This window comes from Dromaius novaehollandiae, chromosome 17, assembly GCF_036370855.1.
Source record: "Dromaius novaehollandiae isolate bDroNov1 chromosome 17, bDroNov1.hap1, whole genome shotgun sequence".
Lineage (NCBI taxonomy): Eukaryota > Metazoa > Chordata > Aves > Casuariiformes > Dromaiidae > Dromaius > Dromaius novaehollandiae.
Window position 1 is genome coordinate 11,438,177 of NC_088114.1, and position 19,188 is coordinate 11,457,364.

General features: G+C 57.1%; 3 protein-coding genes across 5 annotated transcripts; all 3 read right to left on the reverse strand.

Moving 5' to 3' along the window:
- Positions 1 to 103: 103 nt before the first annotated feature.
- LOC112992786 (vacuolar protein sorting-associated protein 29-like) lies at positions 104 to 4,035 on the reverse strand. Of its 3 annotated transcripts, XM_026116024.2 has the most exons (4): positions 3,967 to 4,035; positions 3,610 to 3,798; positions 2,869 to 3,104; positions 1,790 to 2,273 (listed from the first exon to the last, which is right to left on the reverse strand). In XM_026116024.2, the coding sequence occupies exons 1-4, from the start codon at positions 3,967 to 3,969 to the stop codon at positions 2,156 to 2,158; spliced, it is 546 nt and encodes a 181-aa protein (XP_025971809.1). In that variant the 5' UTR covers positions 3,970 to 4,035; the 3' UTR covers positions 1,790 to 2,155. The 3 variants fall into 3 exon arrangements, with proteins under 3 accessions (XP_064378241.1, XP_025971809.1, XP_025971808.1); XM_064522171.1 differs by lacking the exon at positions 1,790 to 2,273 and adding an exon at positions 104 to 314 and having other exon boundaries at positions 3,610 to 4,035; XM_026116023.2 differs by having other exon boundaries at positions 3,610 to 4,035.
- Positions 4,036 to 6,346: 2,311 nt separating this feature from the next.
- Positions 6,347 to 7,412, reverse strand: LOC112992790 (pre-B lymphocyte protein 3). Its single transcript, XM_026116028.2, has 2 exons — positions 7,313 to 7,412; positions 6,347 to 7,061 (listed from the first exon to the last, which is right to left on the reverse strand). The coding sequence occupies exons 1-2, from the start codon at positions 7,359 to 7,361 to the stop codon at positions 6,733 to 6,735; spliced, it is 378 nt and encodes a 125-aa protein (XP_025971813.2). The 5' UTR covers positions 7,362 to 7,412; the 3' UTR covers positions 6,347 to 6,732.
- Positions 7,413 to 10,807: 3,395 nt separating this feature from the next.
- Positions 10,808 to 16,744, reverse strand: LOC112992789 (uncharacterized). The gene is made up of 6 exons (XM_026116027.2): positions 16,398 to 16,744; positions 14,953 to 15,303; positions 12,916 to 13,269; positions 12,023 to 12,097; positions 11,342 to 11,520; positions 10,808 to 11,022 (listed from the first exon to the last, which is right to left on the reverse strand). Exons 1-6 carry the CDS (start codon positions 16,495 to 16,497, stop codon positions 10,969 to 10,971), a joined length of 1,113 nt encoding a protein of 370 aa, XP_025971812.2. The 5' UTR covers positions 16,498 to 16,744; the 3' UTR covers positions 10,808 to 10,968.
- Between the last annotated feature and the right edge of the window lie 2,444 nt (positions 16,745 to 19,188).

Below are 19,188 nucleotides of genomic sequence, written 5' to 3' on the forward strand. Positions count from 1 at the left end.
CTATTGCTTGGGGTCACTAGTATCAGTCCAGCCACCAACACTGCTACCACAGTAACACATGGCCTCGTCCTCGGCTTGCACCCCAGTGATGGTTAACGTGTTTGTGGAGCCAGACAAGGAACCGGAGAATCGCGCAGGGATGCCCGAGGGTCTCTTGTCATTCTGGTATATCACAACAACCGGGGCACCACCAGGTTTCTGCTGGATCCAGCCATAGCTGCCACTAGCCCCAGAGCACGTGATGCGGGCGGTTTCTCCCGGGGACACGGACACCGAGGCCGGCTGCTGAGTCAGCGCTGCCTGGACCAGGGAACCTGCAGAGGGAGAGGAGAGAGGGCAGAAAGCGGCGGGTCAGCGAGTGCCGGAGCAGCAAAGCCCCCCCAGGCAGCGGGACGCGACGGGGCCCCCGTGCCTGCAGGCCCTGGCCAGGGACACCCAGGCTGGCCAGGGCACCTGAGCCGTGGGCAAGCACCACGAGGAGCAGAGGGGCCCAGGCCATGGCGTGATCCCACCAGCTACGTGTCCCCACGCTGATGGGGCTCTGCCACGGACTCCCGGCTCCCTCTTAAACCCCCGCCTGCCCAGGGCACAGCCCCTCCATGCAAATCTGACCCTCGCTCACTGCCAAAGCCTGCCCGCACCTCCCTCCCCACCGCCCTCCCCACTCCCAGCCCGGCTCCATCACATCTGCCACCTTGCCACGGACACCCGGCTCCCCCCAGCTCAGACACACCACCTCGCAGTTCCCCAGCGCTGCCCAATGCGCAGGTCGCTTCCACTCCCCACTGCGCTCAGCAGGGTTCATGACTCGTGTCACAGTCCAGCTGCTGCCACACAGAGCCAGGTTTCCCCTGGATCCAGGCTAGGTACTCGCTGGAGGCGACGGCCCCATGCTCAGCCTGCAGGACAGAGCAATGTTCCCGCTGGCTGTCACCAAGGCCGAGGACTCCTGCCTCACCACTGCCCATAAAGCAGCAGGCCCACACGTCAGTTATCACTCAACAACAGCACCTTGCAGCACCCCGCCCTCCCTGTGGACACACACCACCACCCCATGGGGCATCCTGACCACAGGCAGCACCGCTCTCCCTGTGACTACACTAATACTCACGCTCATCCACAGCTCGGACCCCAGTGATGGTTAACATGCCCCTGGAGCCAGACCAGCAACTGCAGAATCGTGTGGGCAGGCCCACAGGCCTTTTGCTGTTACCATATCTCTCAGCAACAGGGGTACAGCCAGGTTTCAGCAAGGACCAGGCATAGTAGCTGCTGCTACTCCCACAGCAGGTGACCTGGGCAGCCTGTCCTGAGCACACATGCCGAGGACAGGCTTAACGCCATCCTGAAGTATGCTGAGGACTAACGTAAGGTCATATGTGGAGCCACAGCAAGGGATCTCCCGAGGCCACGGCCCAGCGGCGCTCCAGCAGCACAGCCGCTCCCTGCCCGCGCTCACTTGCTCACCGGCAGCACGCAGCGGGAAGCCCTCAGGCCTCCGCTCGCTCTACGCTGCAGCAGCAAGGCAAACGCCCGGCCTGCTCAGCTCTGCAGCACCGCACACAGCTTTCCACACCGCCGTGCCCAGACCTGCCTCTGCCCTTCAGGGCCCTTTCTAGGCCACGGCTCACTCAGCTCTGCCAGAGCTGCTGCACTCCTCGGGCACCTCTCACTGACCAACGCAGCAAGGTCAAGAGCCACGCCTCGGGAGGCTGCCAGGAGCCGCTTTTCACACCGCCACGCCGGATCCCAGCCCCGCTTCTCACTCCAAGAAACACAGCGCAAAGGATCCAGACACACCAGGGCAGGGCTTTACTCTAGGTTACTTTTACACAGCAGCTTCCACCCCAAGCCACCACCACCTGGGACACCTTGAGGCCAGCAAGGCAGCAGCTCCTTCCTAGACACACAGTATTTCCCACCACCTCTCTGCTGCTCCTCAGCAGCTCCCCGTGCTTCGAGGTGGGCTTGTAAACCAGGACCAACCCCTCGACAAGCTCACAAGCAGCAGCTGGAGCGCCCTGCCTGATTCACAGTCCAAGGTGCTGCTGCAGCCCCCTCTCGTGGCCTCCACCCCGTTAGACTGAAGCGGAAAGAGGAACAACGAGAAGGGGTGCTGACAAGCTGAGAAGCTCTAAGCAGATGCAAATATGCTTCAAGGCTTCGTGAACTCAATTCTTTCTACTTTCACATCTTCTTCAATTAGTTGATATACATAAGTCACAACTGTGGTTGCCTGGATATCCATCAGTACAAAGGAAGGGATGACATTTCTGGAAAGAAAAGAATTTATTGAACTGTAGCTGTTGAACTGTAGCTTATGCTTCTTCCTAAGAATGCATTTTCAGGCTAATACATTTGATTGGCAAGTGCTGCACAAAAGGGAGAACACTGGACTGCAGAGGCAGTGACAACAGCATCTCAAGGAGATTTGAATCTAGTCTAGTAGAGCCCTCAAGGCTAGCACCCTAAGCCACATTAGGGCCAGACACTCCAGCTGATAGTGCCTCAGGAAGTCTGGCTTCTAAAAAGCATTAGCACATAACTGTGGGGTAGACACCAGGTGTCAGACTCAATTCAAGAAGCTGCTGCAACTCAGCCCTCTAAAGGCTCAGAAAGGAGCACCTAATATAGCAGTGCTCAGTGGCTGTATCCAACACTTGGGTTAAATAAAGCCTTTTCAGATCAAGAAATGTGGCTGCTTGCACTGTGAAGAGACAGAGCTGGCCTCCTACATGACAGCTGTTTGAGAGCTCTAACACATGGTGGTGGCTGGACACTAGGGGATGAATGTGCACACATAATGCAAGGCCAATGGATTCTTGCTGCACTGGACAGTTTCAAGTTCCCTAGACCCATTTCACTCACATCTCCAAGGCATTGTAGGCTCCTGTTGCTGATCCTGGGTTGATGTAAAATTTATTTTCATGTTCAAAAGCTTCAAATTTGTGCGTATGTCCTGAGATGAGAATGTCCACATCCAGCTGCCTCTGGAGCAAAGCCAGGCTGGCCACATCACCCCAGGGAATAACTTGATGGCCATGAATCAAACCAATTCTGAACTGCCCAACTGTTACAACCTTCTCTTCAGGATAATTCAGGCTCTGAGAATGAGACATGCAGAGGTTATACATACACTAAAGATCCCTCATGTATGAGATTCAGGTTTATACATCCCATGCACATGTACCCATTGAGCACACAATTTCTCCTTCAAAGTGTACAAGACACTGGATGCACACACCATACCCCAGCAAGAGCAACTACACTGCAAAAAACTGGGATTTTGCACCAGACTGGTGCCTCACAGAGTCCAGCAACTTCAAGACTACCCTAAGTAGTCAGTAAGTAAACAGTCACACAAGCCCCAATGCCTGCCACCACAAAGTAAGCCAGGGAACCCAGATAGCCTCACTTCAATCCTGAGTAGACTCAGGCTTGAGTTCATATGAAGGAAGTGATACATAACTCCAGCCCTCAGCCAACCCCCCTGTACCACAAACACAACAAGAAGCATCTGGAGCGTCATTTGGATTGCTCGGTCTCGCTCAAGGCAAGCAGCGCGTGTGACGTGGTGGACACAGGAATTCACAGCAGCGAGCACGCTACCTCAGAGTCCCCCCTGACAACATGAATATCCACAGCCAGAGTCCGTAGATAGTCATAGCTCTCCTTAGTGCAGAGGTTTCCCGTGCACAGGATGTGCTGAATCTTCCCCGGAACCAGAAGCTTCTTGAACTTCGCCGGCAGACCGCCGCTTCGGTGCGGGACGTGTAGGTCCCCTAACACCAGCACTAACTTCTCACAGGGCAGGAAGGAAAAGGGAACGTTGAGCCAGATTACTTCAACAGAACGGCACAGAGACCCTCCGCAGCGAAGCGCTACGGGCCGCCCCAGCCCGGGGGTCGCGCAGCCTCCCCATACGGGGCGCCCGGGCCCGGGCCGCCCCGCAGCGCGGCCGCTCACCATCCCGGCGCGCCGCACGGCTCCGCTCGCACCCGTTGTTCCCGACGCCGCCTGAGGTAACCAGGAAGTGACGCCGCGCTTTCTTTTCTAGCCGGCCCAAGCCAATCGCAGCGCCGCTGGCGCCCCACGTGACGGCGGCGCTGCCGAAGGGCCCCAACGGCCGCCGCGGCTCGCACGCCCGGCGGCGCTGGGCATGCGCAGCCCGGAGCGGCGGCCGTTGCTGCTCTCGCGCGCGGCGCCGGCCGTGCTTTGGAGAACGTCTGGCGTCTTTTTTTTTCTCGCCGGGTTTTCGTGAAATCCGTGACGTTTTTCAGCGAAAACACGTTATCTTTCTATGTGAAAACGTCCCTTTAACGGCCCAGAGGTGTTTGCGCGATCAAGCACGTCTTTTTCCACGCAGAAGCTGTGGGGAGACGGTGGGGGCTGAGGAGGCCTTGAGGGTGCGGGGCGGTGTTTGGGCACAGGCAGACCTCGGGGCGTGGGGAGGCGCCGGGGCACAGGGTGCCGCAGCTGCTCCGACCTTCTGCAAGCACAGCCGTCTCCTTCCCGGGTGTCCCTGGCAGGCGCCTGTCACAGGCCAGCCACTGTGCCGCTCGCTGCGCGGCCCTCCTGCCTTGGACCCCCGAGGATGAAGACACATTGAAGACGTCTGAACGGTGTCACAGGGTAATGGGGGCCACTGCACTACAACTCCCCAGCTCACGCTGCTGTACGGAGGCTGCACAAAGGCACCTCGGGCTGGAAACCCTGACAGGGGCCTCCACAGAAGGAGCAAGTCTCTGGGAACATCGGCACGAGGGAAGGACACGGCACTACTGCTCCACAGCGCCCTGCAGGGCTTCCCCTGAGCAAGGCCTGGCCCCAGCAGCAGGGAGCAGCCAGGACAGGCAGGTTTTGCCCCACTTGCTTGAGTGCCCCCATCAGTGTGCTGTGCACTACGAGCCCACGGAGCGCGGTAATAGTCAGCCTCGTCCTTCCCCCTCCCCTGTGCACTGGAGATGGTCAGCACGGCCACACTTCCCAAAATCTGTGCAGGGCCCCTTGAGGGTCTGCTACCGATATTGTAGATGATCCTTCAAGGGGCAGAGGCATCTTTCTGCTGGAACCAGTGGGCTAGTTTCTGGAAGTGATGGCCCCAGTGCTCAGGCTGCAGAACAGAGTGATGATCCTGCTGGGGATCACCAATGCTGAGGGCTCCTGGCTCACCACTGCCTGGGAAAAGGCCACTGGAAGCACAAAAAGGATCATCCACCCAGCAGGACCGGGGGGGATCCCCCAAATCTCACCAAGCGTCCATGTACTCCATGTTTGAGATTCCGCCACCTGAGCCATGGGCGAGCAATGCGAGGAGAGGGTCCCCACGCTGACAGGGCTGTGCTGCAGATCCCTGACTCCCTGTTAAACCCCCACCTGCCCAAGGCATGGCCCCTCCATGCAAATCTGCCTGTCTTCTTTCCCCTAAAGGCCACACCAAGAAGAGACCTGCCCTGCATGCAACAAGGGGATCAACCCCAGCACAGAAACACAGTCAGGGGACAGCACAAGGTACAAAGACACAGATTTCCCCCCCTCCCCTCCATTCCTCACTTGTAGCCCAGCACCCCAGTGCCATCCTAGGCCCTTGTTGTGGATGAGGGTCTGTCGGGGTCCATCAGCCCCCTTGGCCCATAGAAGGCCACCGAGGCCAGCACAAGGATGTCCCAGTGGAGCTCCCAGCACCCCAGCCCTGCTGGCACAGGCAGCTGTACCAGCCCCAGCGCTCTCCCACACAGGGCCGTGGACTGAGCAGATTGGCAGGGGCTTCCCAGCCTCCCATGGCCCCTGCAGGAAGGTTTTTATCAGGGCACTTCCCTTGCATAGCATTACATTGGCCTCAACCACAGGCCTTTCCCCACGCAGCCCCTCCAGCACAGCCTTACACCAACTCCCCAGTGCCGTGCCTGGGGCAGCTGGCCCTGCCTTGTTCTCATGGCCATTCCCTGGCCATGGCTCCCTCTGAGCTAGAGCTATATCAGACCCCCTAGGAACATGGGGCCAGGCAGGGGAATTTTGTCTCACTTCCCCGTATGGGAACAGCACTGTGCTGCAGACTGCCAGACCATAGGACATTGCAGATCAGTATATGTGGAGGAGCTCTCCAGCCCTCCAGGGAACGCCAGCTCTGCCAGGGCCCAGGATGGGCGATGGAGCTGCAGAAACCACAGCCCCAGCAGAGCCCGAGAGATTCCCCCACCAGATTCAGCAACATAATGCCTTGCTTCATCACTCTTAACTCAGGTACCTCTGGGCACTGCAGCAGCCCCACAAATACAGACAGCAGTGCCTGAGAGGTTCTTCTTGACTCTGCATACATGACACCAGCTGCATGGCTAAGGCTTAATCTTTATTATCAGCAGGGCCAAACTGTGGCGAAGCCCTAACCAGGCTCAAGGCCCCTATTGTGCTGAGTGCTGCAAAAGCCTGCAGCAGAGCTCTCCACCCGCCCACCATGGGGAGGACCTCTCTGCTCCTGTGCATTCCTGGGCTGAGGACTGGCAGGTCTCTCTCACATCATATCAGGGCTGCCTAATGCTCCACAGCAGATCTTGGGTTGAAGAGGATGTTGCTACACCTCACAGCCTATGAGCACAACGGACACGGTGCTGCTGGGCTCGCTCAAGCATGCAGGAGGCTCTTTTTCCATTCCTTCTAGGGCTGCCAGTCTGCTTGTGAAGGGCTCAGCATGGGGGTCGCAAGGGAAAGGCAGAAGGCTCTGGTTCACCATTTCTACAACCAGCTGATGGAGCGCGACAGTGCACAGTAATAGCTGCCGTTGTCTTCATCCTGGACAGCCTCAATAATAAGGATACAGGCATTGCTGACAGGGTCTTTAGTAGCGGAGAAGCGATCAGGAATCTCAGGGGGCTTGTGCTTGTCCCACTCCGAGTTGTAATAGAGCAGATACCTCAGGGAGTGCCCCGGGCGCTGCTGGTACCAGGAGATGCCGAACTTGCTGATATTGTACCGGGGGTTCAGGGTGCAGGACAGCCGAGCGGTCTGCCCTGGCAGCACTAACACAGCGGCTGGCTGGATCAGCAGAGGCTGAGCCCTGGAAGCTGCACAAACCAAGGACAGTTATTGGCAGGTTGAGCCACCCCCCCACACACCTTTCCCTGCCCCAAAACATCCCGCTACCCACCGGAGTCACCCACCCGCCTGCCCAGGAGCCCATCCTCCATCCTGCTCATCACACAGCCCCGAGCAAACCACTCCGCTTGGCCCAGCGTCCCCACGTCTGGCTCAGTCCTGCCTGCCACCCCGCAGCACCTCCCCCGAATGGCAGCTAGCTCGGCCACGCTGGCCTTACCTGTCACCACCATCCCCACCAGGAGCAGGACCGCGAAGACCAGGGCCATGGCAGGGGCCAGGGAGGGAAGCCGAGGAAGAGCTGCTGTTTTGGAGACAGGCTGCAGTCCCGCGCAGACCCGAACTGCTGTGCCACCAGTGCGCGGCAAGGGGTATGTAAATGACACCGGGGACTCTCGCTCCCTGTGTCACTCTGTTTGCTGCAGTTGGGCTTCAGGGAGGGGGCTTGAGTCAATGAGGTGCGAACTGAGCATTGCCGCCCAGCACCCACCTTCACTGCGGACTGGGCCATTTCTCCCAGGTGCCTCGCTGCATGCACAGCCTGCCCTGCCGCCCTCTGCCCAGGGCCCGCGGGGTGCGGTGTGGGGGCACTGCTGACCCATGAGAAGAGAGGTTTTCCTGTGGTCTTAAACTTAGTGGTTTTCCCTCAGTCTCTCTGCCACTGAGTGTGCAGTAAAAGAGACCAGGAGCCTAAGCTGCCCCGCTAGGCTGAAGGCAGCAAGATCCCCTCAGAAACATTGATCCGCACACCGGCCCTGGCAATGCAGCCGGCTGGGCACCCCTGCATTTTAGCGCCTGCCTTTTCAAAGCAGAAGTGGCCAAGGTGTCAGGAGAGGCTTCGCTCCCACTGTGCTGAAAAACGCTGCCTTGGGAGGGCTGTAGAGCAAACCCCCATCCTCAGCAACACAGATCCCAGCAAGGGTGCTCTGCAGTTGGACAGGCAGCACGAAAGCCAAGGTGTGCCAGAGCACCCCCAGGCAGCTGTCTCATCCGAGAAGCAACATAAGGCAAGTTACTGGTCCCTTCTCTATGCAGCTCCACTGCTGTGGTGAGACCAGTCCCGTGACCGAGACCCAGGCCAGGAGCTGCCAATGGCACTGGGGGCACTGCCTCTTTGCTGTAGCCACCTCAGAAATAGCACCTGCAGGTGAACACATGGGAGTCCCTGCCGGATCTGCCTGCCAGAAGGCAATTCTCAAGGGACGAAGTGCAGGGAGATGTGGCTGCAGCACAGGTGGTGCCTCGTGCAGAAAGACAGCAGACCATTAAAACAAAAGGCTGCCAGATTCACAGACCGTAAAGACCCCCCTGCATGTAACATGCCATCACTGTCCCCCAGAACAGCCCAGAGATGCCACATTATGCAGCTGACCAAGGTCGAGCGCTGACCTCCCTCCAAGCTGTGCATCCTCTCAGTACATCCCTGCATCCCCCAGCCACGAGCACGTGCTGGTCCCTCGCAGCAGGGCTCAGCCGTGCTGCAGGGTCCATACCCGGTCGATACCTCCTGGCCTCCACAGGCAGGCTCAGCCCCTCCTGATGCTGCCCCATTCCCATCCAGAAACAGGCCTTTCCTTCTCCTCTGCAGAGCCTGGTACTGGTCCCAGGGTGCGGCTGCCATCCTGCGGCCTCCAAGCCACCAAAGATGTTTGCATGTGGTCCCTGACACGACTGTCCCCATGCATGCTCTGGGTTTCAGGGGAATCAAAGCCACGCGCTCTATCCTTCGCCCAAGGCAGGGCCATGCCTGGTTAGACCACCACAGCACAGGCAGCTTCTGAAGAGGAAGCACTAGTTTTGCCAGAGGATGAGATGCAGCAAGCAGAGCACTTGCTCTGCTGCGATACGCTGCAGTGCTCTGAACAAGGGCTCACGTGCCCAATGGCTCATCTATTTTTTCCACATTCTTTAATAGTTGGTCTAACAAACACACTTCTCCCCACACAGCCTTGCCCAATTTACCGTGACATGACCTCCCTGGGGAACAGAGAGACCAAAAGGCAGTGACAGGGGCTAATCAGAGCAGCAATAATGCAAGTGCCACCAAGCAGGACCCGTGCATGCTGTACCAGGAGGTTGAGAGGTGCTAGTTAGACTTGATGCTCCTGTGCAGCACCTTGCACAGCTGGGTTTCAGGAGCTGCTGCAGTGTGTGAGGATGGCAAGGATTGTCATACGTCTGCCAAGGAGACACAGAGTGTATGCATGTGACACACAATCCCTGCACATGCAGAAAATCCCAGCTTCCCCTTCACACCTGTGCAAGGAGCAGCCCCTCAGGCATCTCTAAAAGCACAAGACAAGACATGGCACCCCCAGCAACGGCCTGCAGCCTTGCTTTGGGGGCTGCTTGCAGTCACCGGGGGAAACTGGCTCCTGACAGCAAGAGAAGGGCTCAGAGGAACTGCGGGCAGGATGGCAGGGGTGCCCAGTGCATAGGGCCCACCTGGCTGCCCTGGCACCAGGGAGGTGGCAGGGTGGCCGCAGAGGCTGGCCGGGCACACCAGGCCCCTCTCGCCTCTTGGGAAGGCGCGTGTTGGACACTAGCCGCCACAGCGGCCCTGCTAGCCTGGGCCTGCCCTTGCAGGACGACGGCCCTGCTGACACCAGTGCCTGGCCCGGCTCTTCACAAAAGTCATCCCAGAAGGCAATGATGCAGCCGGAGCCAGGGTGGAGCCAGGAGCGGGTTGTAGCGCTGCAGTCCCACTCTGGGTCAGGAAGGGATTTGCTGTCTTTCCTCTGCTGGAGCTCGCGACACGCTGTGCAGGCCATGGGAGGAGGGACAACGCTGCGGAGGAGAGCCAGCCCTGGCATCTGGGCGCCTGCATGATGCTCTGCTGGAACCGCCCAAGGCATCTGGGCAAACCTGACACGTGCGACTTGTTAAGCATACAGTGGGCAGCGCAGACCGTGTGAGGCCAGCTCCAAAGCCCATTCAAGGCAGGGGCTTTCTGGATGCAGCCCACAGGGAACAGAAATACGTAACAGCTGGGATATGGGCTGTCCCAAAACACCCTGCTCTCTGAGAGCAGCGAGCTCATCTGCTGGGGCACAGAGGCAGCCTGGCTGCCTGCGGCGCTCTGCTGTACCCAGCACAAGACTAGTGATCACTAGAGAGAGGAGCTCTGGGTGGGAAAGGAAATTGAGGGCCCTTCCCACAAACCTACACATACAAACTCAGCAAAAGTGTCTCCTTACACAAAACCAGCACAACCATCTCAGTGTGACCGCAGAGAGGTTTGCTCAAGGAAACCGAGGTCACGACAGTGCAAGCTGGTTTTGGAAGACCTTCACTTCTCCCATGTGCCCACATCGGCTGCACCTGCAGGAGCTGAGTGCTGCAGTGCCAGCAGCCGCCCAGGAGACCCCGGCACTGGCAAGGCCAGTGAAAATTAGTGCTTTGCTCTCTGCTTTGCAGTTCTGTGCTTTCTTAAGGGGGAAGCAAGAGGGACAGAGACATAGCACACCTCTGCCTGCACACGCTCCTGGTTCTGGGACAGGAAAGCCCCCCAGTGCAGGCCTCACTCCACCTGGCAAGGCTGAAGGGCTTTTCCTCCATGGGAGGAGGATGTGGCTGTGCCTGGTGGATGCCACCAGCCATGGAGAAGAAATGCAAAGGTTGGTCTGAGCAGGACAAGGTGGCAGAACAACCAAGAGCCAGCTCCACGCAGAGCCGGAGCAGCCAGCACAGCAGAGACTGCATTTACACTCATACGGTCTGTCCTCCAGTGGTTTTAATTGATACACCTGCTAAACACAAGAAACAACTGTTGAAGAAGAGGAGGGTTTGCTAGGGACCTTGGTGCAATGGAAGGGAATCCATCCGCAGCGCCATGAGCACGGACACGCAGCACAGCCGCCTGTCCCTCCTGGGATGTCACCTTTGTCCCTGGCCCCCAGCACTGGAGCTCCTTCCGGGGAAAGTGAGGAGCTGTGAACGAAGAGTGACCTCAGTTACGCCACGGCAGAGCGAGAGCCACGGGGGCCCACTGCCACTGCTCATCCCGCTCACGGGGCCGGAGGGCGGCCACAGCCTCCCGCCTCCCGCCGCGTGGGGTGCCAGCGTCTGCCCCGCTGCAGCTGGGGTCTGCAGCTCTTCCCTCGCCCGCACAGCACAGCGCAGAGACCAGCCGCGGCCAGGGCAGGTTAGCCCGTCTCCGCTCATTCGCAGGCAAGGAGGGGGACAAGCAACAGCCCAGCCCTGCTCAACCTGCTCCTCCTCTCTGGCTGCAGCATGGGGCCGTGCTTACGCTGTACTCGCTGCTAAGGCCGGCGTAGGTGGCTTCCCTGCCTGCGGGCTCCCTCACGCACTCCTCAGCGGGCCCGGAGGGGGGACCTGGCACTTCTGGCGAGGCGTCTAGGCTCCTTGCACAAGCGCGATGCCTGTTGAATGCAGAGCAGAGGGGACGCAGAGCTCTGTCGGAGCAACCTGTGGCAACAGAGCACAGCCGAGTTCGAGCGCGGCGCCTCTACTCGCAGACCAGGGGCTCGTTTCTACAAGGAGAGTTTTTCCTGGCAGCTTTTTCGCACTGCAATGGCTTGTCCCACACCTCCTTGCCATCCCCAAGGTGTTTCCTTTGGCTGAACCCCACATCCCACTGACTACTGAACGGCATTTTGCCAGGGCATGGAGGAACCCACAACCTGCTGCACTCCTCGCTCCTTCAGGTGATGGCATGGGAGAGCAGCGGCCTGACCGCAGAGCCGCTCGCGCGAGCCGCGGCCTCATGCTGCCCCACAGCTGCGCCCGGGGCCCACACCTGAGCGAGAGCACGGCACGCAGTGAGGTGTCAGCAGAGGGACAGCACAAGGCAAGGCGCCGCGCCCTGGCCATGTCGCCAAAGGGCAAATGTCCTCATAGACACTCAGAAGACAGCTGGAGACACTGCTGTGATGAGGGGACACCTGGGCAATTGTCCAGCATTACTTACACAGACAGTACAGGCAGAAGGCAGCCAGAGCAAACCCAGCACTCCCCGAAGCCACCAGTAGTGCAGTCAGGGAGCCTGGAAAGGAGAGCAAAGGCCCGTCTTTAAGATGAATCGCACATTTCTGGCAACTAATCAACTGGGACATGGCAAGTCCTACACTTCAAAGCAGTGTCATGTTTTATCATCAGATTATATATTCTCTAGCTGAGTCAGAGCAAGACCAAATTACTGCATAATTTCAATTAACCACACTGGATTAATTGGCCAGGCTTCGCATGGCCAAACACCAAATGCAGTCAGGATTTCCTTAGAACAGCTCTGCTGGGTTTTGTTATGGGTCACACTGGATGAAAGACATTTTTGCACATGAAATTAAATGCATAAGGAATCCATATCATCATCGGGCATAGATGAAAATCTGTTTCTTAGGGGGCCACATCACCAGCAATCAACAGCTCTTACAGCTAACCATCTGCAGCAACCTGTGGCTTGTCACAGATGACATTCTGTGGTTTTGTAGTTGCTTTAAATTTATCTATGTGTCTTTTCTTGACTGTGTCCAGCCCTGCGAAGCCCCACCATCGCAGCACAGCAGCAGCTCGCTCTGTGCAGCCAGCACTGAGACTGTGCTGGTACAAGCATGCTGCAGCCACCGCTCCCGCTGCCACCTACCCGCACGCCCCAAACGCCGCAAGGTGGTGGCACAGCGAGTGTGAGTCACCCCACACGTTTTGAAGATACGTCCTAGATGAGAAGTGTCACACATTCACTGTGACACCAAGCCCTAAGCAGGTCCAGGCCATGGATTAAGATAGAGAGACTGTAAAACGTAAAGACCAAGCAAGACAGAAGGATTTCATGCACAAGCCCAGGCTCCCTGTAAACATGCTCACTCTCCACGGTGAGGTTGGTTCCTCTCCCTCTCTGCCCACCAGAAAACTGCCCCAGTCTCTCGCACTGGTACCAGCCGCTGTCACTCTCCTGCAGCCCAGAAATGGTGAGACGGCTCCAGTGATTTTCCAGATCCAATGAGCTCTGGAAGCGATTCCCAGTGCTGTTCCCGTCTGGGCAGCTGGACTCATGGTGCCACGCAATGAGTCGAGGTGGGCTCTCCTCTCGCTCATGCAGCCAGAAGAGCTCCGTGAAGTTGCCGGTCACATTGGTGGTGAAATTGCAGTCCAAAATGACTTCACTGCCTCGAGGCACAGAGTAGCGGAGGCCCTCGGAGGCTGCGCTGGGTTGCTGACCTGCAAAGAAGGGTGCTTTGTGGAGGTGGCCGTGATGGAGCTGCTTTGACGCTGGCAGGCCGCCAGCCACAGGCAAAGTGCGGGGCCACAAGAGTTTTTGCAGCATCACGAGCTAGTGGGAATGTCCTGGGGTGCCACACGTGGAAACCAGCTCAGCTCCACTGCTGCCCCAGCCAGCTGCTTTGTATTTCACATCATTCCCACGCTTCTACCTCTGAACCACCATCATCCTCTTCAGCTTAAGAACAGATCCCTGCAAAACGCCAAGGCAACGTGCTGCAGAGCAGACCTTGGCCTCGGGACTGCGAAGAGCCTGGCAAGCGACTCGTGTTTGCTGTGGGGGATGCAGTGAAGGCTTCAACCTACACTTTGCCACCCCATGTAGCTTATCTGCTGCTTACAAAACAAAACAAGGGCCCCAGGATGCTTTTGTCAGAAGGAAAGAGATGCCCTTTGGGGGAAATCTCAACCCCTGCCTCAGGGATTACACTTGTGTGCAGCTGATACACCAGACTGCTTCTCCACACAGTCACCAACTGTCGCGACACTGGGGTTAGCAACGGCTCTGGAGATGGGAACACGGTTCTGTGGTTGAAAAACTCACAGCTAGACTGTCCAAGCAGACTTCAGCTTTGGAGAAAGCTAAAGCGTAAAGAGCAGATTTACTTTACTAAGCTGTAAACAACACACAGCCACCAGTGACCACTGTATTTTTCTTCTCTTTCTGACTACCTCATTCAAACAGCTAATGGCAATAAATGTTATACAGACCATATATATATATATAAATTTATAGAAAAGAAAAAAAAACAGGAGGACAGAGGGAAAGTGAAAAAATTACAAGTTCAAAAGCAAACACAATTCTGAAGGAAATTTATGAAATAACATAATACAACACAATTACATAATAGAATAAAATGGATGCAGTGCCAAAGACAATTTTGCATGCTGCACTGCAAGTGAGTAAGAACTGCAGAGCTGCAGTGTCAGACATGCAAAGCAAGGCTCTATAAGGCAATAACAGTGCCTGCGCCTCATCCAGCTGAGTGCTAAAATGCAGATTCTCCTCCCTTTCCCAGCACGGGGGCAGGTCAGCAGGTCCTTGTCCACTGAAGTCACTCTGACAAGGCTAACGCTTCCCAAAGGCTTAGAATCCGACTCCTAGGCTCTCCCGGAAGTAGCCAAAATGTTAACAGTAAAGGTATCCCATGCAAAATGCTGAGGGAGTCTGTCAGCTGTTAAGCAAGAGCAGAAACTGATGCAGGAGAGAGTCAAGCTAGACATTAGGAAGACCTTCCTTATGGGAAGAGCAGGTATGCGGGGAAATGGTTCTCAAGGGAGAGGGTGGCATGTCCTTCCTTGGAGGCAATTAAAAGCGGTGAGATGTTGTGTGCCAGGACTGCTGGAGGCAGAGCCGGTTGGCTTTGAGGGAGGCGGCACAGCCAAAGGTCTCCTGGCCCCCTCCAGCTGCGCTGGCATTCCCAGGCAATCAGAGCGAAGCCAGCTATGTACAGGAGAACGGGAAGGGAACATGTACGCCGGGAAGGATTTTCAAGTCAGTCACAACCAGGCTCAAATCCTGGACTTTTTCATTCTGTGACAAACGAGGTCTAAGGCATCTCAGGGAGGTGCACTGTTGGAGGGAGGGAAACAGGAGAACAGAGGAAAGAGAGCCAAACTCACCTCTAACAAGCAGGTGAGTCACCTCTGTCGATGGACTGCTCAGCCCTACCTTCACGTAGCAGAGGTAACGGCCAGCGTCATTTATAAGCACTTCTGAGATGTTGAGAAAGCTCACGCACCTTCCAAAATCCAGCTCACCCCTGAAGTGACCTTCCTTGCATGACACAACGGAGGTGTTCGTGGGAGGTGTCATCCTAAACTGCAGGATCCTTCTCGAGTCCTTCTCATAGCTCCAGATGATCTCATGGAAGGTATCCTTGATGCCACAGTGTTTGTGGAAAGGACACGCAATCGAGATGGGCTCCCCCTCGGTCACGAGAATCACTTTGCTCTCATGACATCTGAGAGCCTCTGAACCCAAAACAAAACTGAGAGTTAAAGGCAGACACTTTCTCAGACCTAAACTCTGCTCCCAGGCAAGGAGGGGCCACACTTGCATAAGTCCACATCACTGTGCTGGCTCCAAACGTTGAGCATGGAGTAAACGACATCGTGGTGAGAGGCTGACCAAATGATCTGACTAAATTCATTTCTTTGGGGGGTCACAGGACACACAGAAGCCCTCACCAAATTCCCCAGTAAGTGCCTCAGCCCTAAATCTCTCTCTAGCCCTAGAGCGAGCCTAAGGGAGTCTCGGGGCTCATTCATGTGCCTGCCTCTCCCTAACACGCTGTGGGATTCCCTAGTTATTGTAGTCTTTGCATCCCCAACCAGAATCACAGCACGCAACGCTGCCAAGAGCAGCCTTCTACCTGATGCCTCTTTACTCGATGTGCTGTTAGACAACAAGCAGCCCTGCATGGTTCCATTACGTAAAAGCTGCAATGGGAACATGGCAGGGTAAGTTTCACGCCAGCGAACGCTAAATGATCTTGGGACTTTCTTATCTTACTTTTACTCTTGGCTATCAGCGCACTCGATCTTGATAAACAAATGAACACGCCCAAGCTCTTTACACTGCTTAGACAACACCTAGTGCTGCTTAGCTGATATTTCCTTCACCAGCTCGGCATCCAAATACTTTTGCAAAAAACATCAGGAACCATTTTTTGTTTCCCTCTTTGTTCCAGCAACCTGCGAAGAGGCAGGGAACAACCTGGGTGAGCGACTGGTGTGGGCTCAGCCCTGGAGAGCACCGCTTTCAACACATCTCTGCAGATGCATCATAAAAAAACCCACATGTCGACGAGAAACCCAGACCTGACAAACAGAGACCAGCCCTCAGCCCAGGCTCCATCAGCTCCTGCAGCCACGGGGCTGGTTTGGCCATCGCGCAGGGGAAACCTGTGGCCGGTGGCCCTGCCGGGACGAGGGTGACGCTGAGCACTGCTCACAGTCAGGCCTCCGGGAAACATCCCCCCTTCCCGCGGCTGTGCCGGCCGCCCAAGGTGGGGTGGGTGCCGGCTGCCTCCACCCTCCCGAAAGGCCGTGGCACAAGGGCTTACCCTGAGGAAAAGCCAGCGGCAGCAGGAGCATGAGCGCAGCGTGAGAGAGGAGGAGAGCCATGCTCAGCCCCGGCACGTCGTCCTGTTGTCTCCAGCCCATCTCATCACTGCTGGCATCTGTAGCTGACTCAAGAGGAGGCAGGCTGCGCGCGAGCCTCTGCGCAGTGCCGGCGTTCTCACCTCCTGCAAAAGCACCACCTGCAAACCACGTAAGCAGAAACAACCTGCGAAAGGGCTCTAATAATAACCGGGTCCCGCAGGCGAGGCCTCAGCACAGGTGCCTGGGCAGGGCCCCGTGTCGGAGCCCCGCAGTGCTGGCGTGGGTCCCTCAGGGGAGCGGGAGGCTGCAGGAGACGGCACGTGGCAAACATCCCCCGGTGGGGTGTCCTCCTCCGGCAGGGCTGAGGGCCCCGGGCTTGTCCTGCAGCCGTGGGGGCACCAACGAGGCAGGCAGCAACGGCAGCGGGGGTCACAGCAGCCTGTCCTCAGCACCCTCCACAGCTCCAACGCAGCATCTGGGGCTGGCGCCGAGGGCCCATGCCCCTGTTCCGCAATGTGCACGGCAGGGACCCAGCAAGGTGTGAGCCCCGGGGTGGCCGTGGTCTCCTCAGCTGCACGGCACCGAGGGGGTGAGGCAGGGGCCACGCGTGCACATCGAGCTTGCTGCTTCCCCCCGTCACTCCTCGGAGACCCAGAGATGAAGCACCATGCACCTACTTCCTCAACCCGCCTTTAGAAACCTTAACTCTGCAGCTTCGGGCACAGGTTATCAAGATCTGTTTTTCTACCAGCTCAACTGGGAGCTGCCCCAGGCCACATCCTCTGCGCGTGCACAAAGCCAGCACCGCTCACTGCAGGCGTGGCCAGGCGGGTAGGCACCAACCCTGGCCTTCGTTTGCCCAGCAGCTCTATTTGGATGCAAAAGGAAAGCTTTCAGGCCCACGAGCCATTCTCTGGTCTTAGAGCAAACAGAAATATGTTGGCAAGAATTGTTTTGGGTTTAGTTAGCTGTGATTTGATGGGGCCATCCCTGAGAGAGGGTAGCTGGCACCTGTGGCAGAGAGGGGATCTCAGTGGCAGGCATCAGTGAGCAGAAACACAGGTAACTTCTTCCTTCTGCAACATGCTGTGGTTGAGTGGAGAGAGGGAAGAAGAGTTTCATGTGCCTTAAATCCACTATCTCTGTTGGCACCATGTCTTGGCATCTCCAGGAATTAGGGGTTTCTACCCCAGGCTCAGCTTCAGCAGATTTGCCAGGGATTGGGAGCGAGCAGCTAAAGCCAGTCGTGGTGATCATGAGCCCACCAGCCCCGAGGCTGCAGCAGGGATGTGGAGAGCCATCGGGCAGAGCCCAGGTCTCTGCTTGTGCCTGAAGGAAAGAATTCAGCCCGGTTTCCCCAAGCAGATAAATCTGCCTCCTTCTTCACCCCTCTCTTAGATCTTTTTCTAGATGCTCATTCCTAGAACTGAATTTCCTGCAGATCAGGGGCAAAACAAAGCACAGATGCCTCCTCCTTCACCTGGCAACCACCTCCCTGGGGACAGCTTCAAGCTGCATCCCTGTTCAGAGCATCAGTGCTGCCGAGGAAATGGTCCCACAACAGCCATGAGAAACCAGGCCTTTCGGTGATGGCAAAAGCTTCAGAGATAATGCAGGTTTTGTATCAGCAGGTTGCCATCTCTGGGCACCGTGTCATAGACTGGCACCCACGGGAGCCGCTCTCCAAGGCTCCTCCACACCCAGCAGCCACTGGGTTGGGAGAAAGGGCTGACACCAAAGAGGCCACACACCTCCACAGCACAGCCACAGCCTCCTGCGACGCACCCGCCACCATACCTTACCCCAAGGCTCCTCCTCCAGCCTGTTTGCAGCCGTCTTCCCATGGGGCAGGAGCCGGAGGCAAGCTGCCCCACAGATGAAGCCAAGCCTCCCACACAGGTGGCAGAGGGGGGACATCAAGGCTGGGGCTAAGTGGCCAATTTCCTCCTTTTCACAAGAAGCCTTTTTACCACAGGAACATGTTCTCCACGGCCTGTTCAGCTCACCAGAAAGACTCATGCCCTCCACTGGGCTCTGCATCAGCTCCTGGAGACTGGAAATATCAAATCCTGGCTTATCACCCACCCTGGAGCCTGAGAACATGGCCTGGGGGAATCCAAACCACCTGCCTCTCTGTGGTTGCCTCTTGGCATACGTGCAGTGTCCAGAGACCTGTGGAACAACCCTGTATGACCTGGAAAGAGGAAAACATCCTCCCCCATAAGCCAAAGCCAAACATTTGTTACACCTTTTGTTCACACCTGCAGGGCGTGAACCCATTACACTCAGAGACCTTCAGTCAGGAAACTGAGGTCACCAAAGCACAGGCTGGTTTTAGGACATCCTCAGCATCGAGAGCAGCAAGGGCTGCAGCCCTGCTGGCTCCAGCGCTGAAGAGGCTGGTGAGAACCAGCACTTTGCTCTGAGGTTTCACACTTGCTCAAGGGAGAAGTAATAGGAGCGGGGACATCAGCACAGCTCTGCCTGCACACACTCTGGGCCATGAGAGCCCCGCACGGGCCCTGCTGCACTAAACAGCTGTGGAGCCCTTTCCCCATGCAAGGAGGGGTGTTTGCATGAGACGCGATGACAGGGAAGTTGTCCGCGGGGCCACAAGCACTGGATATGCAGCATCGCTCCCTGGGTCCCTGCAAGTCACTCCCTGGGCACCGGCTTTGTTACCTGCTGCAGTCTGCTAGGTGCTCTGCGTCTGCTGACCGGCCTCGGGCAGTGATTGGATCTGCATGTCTC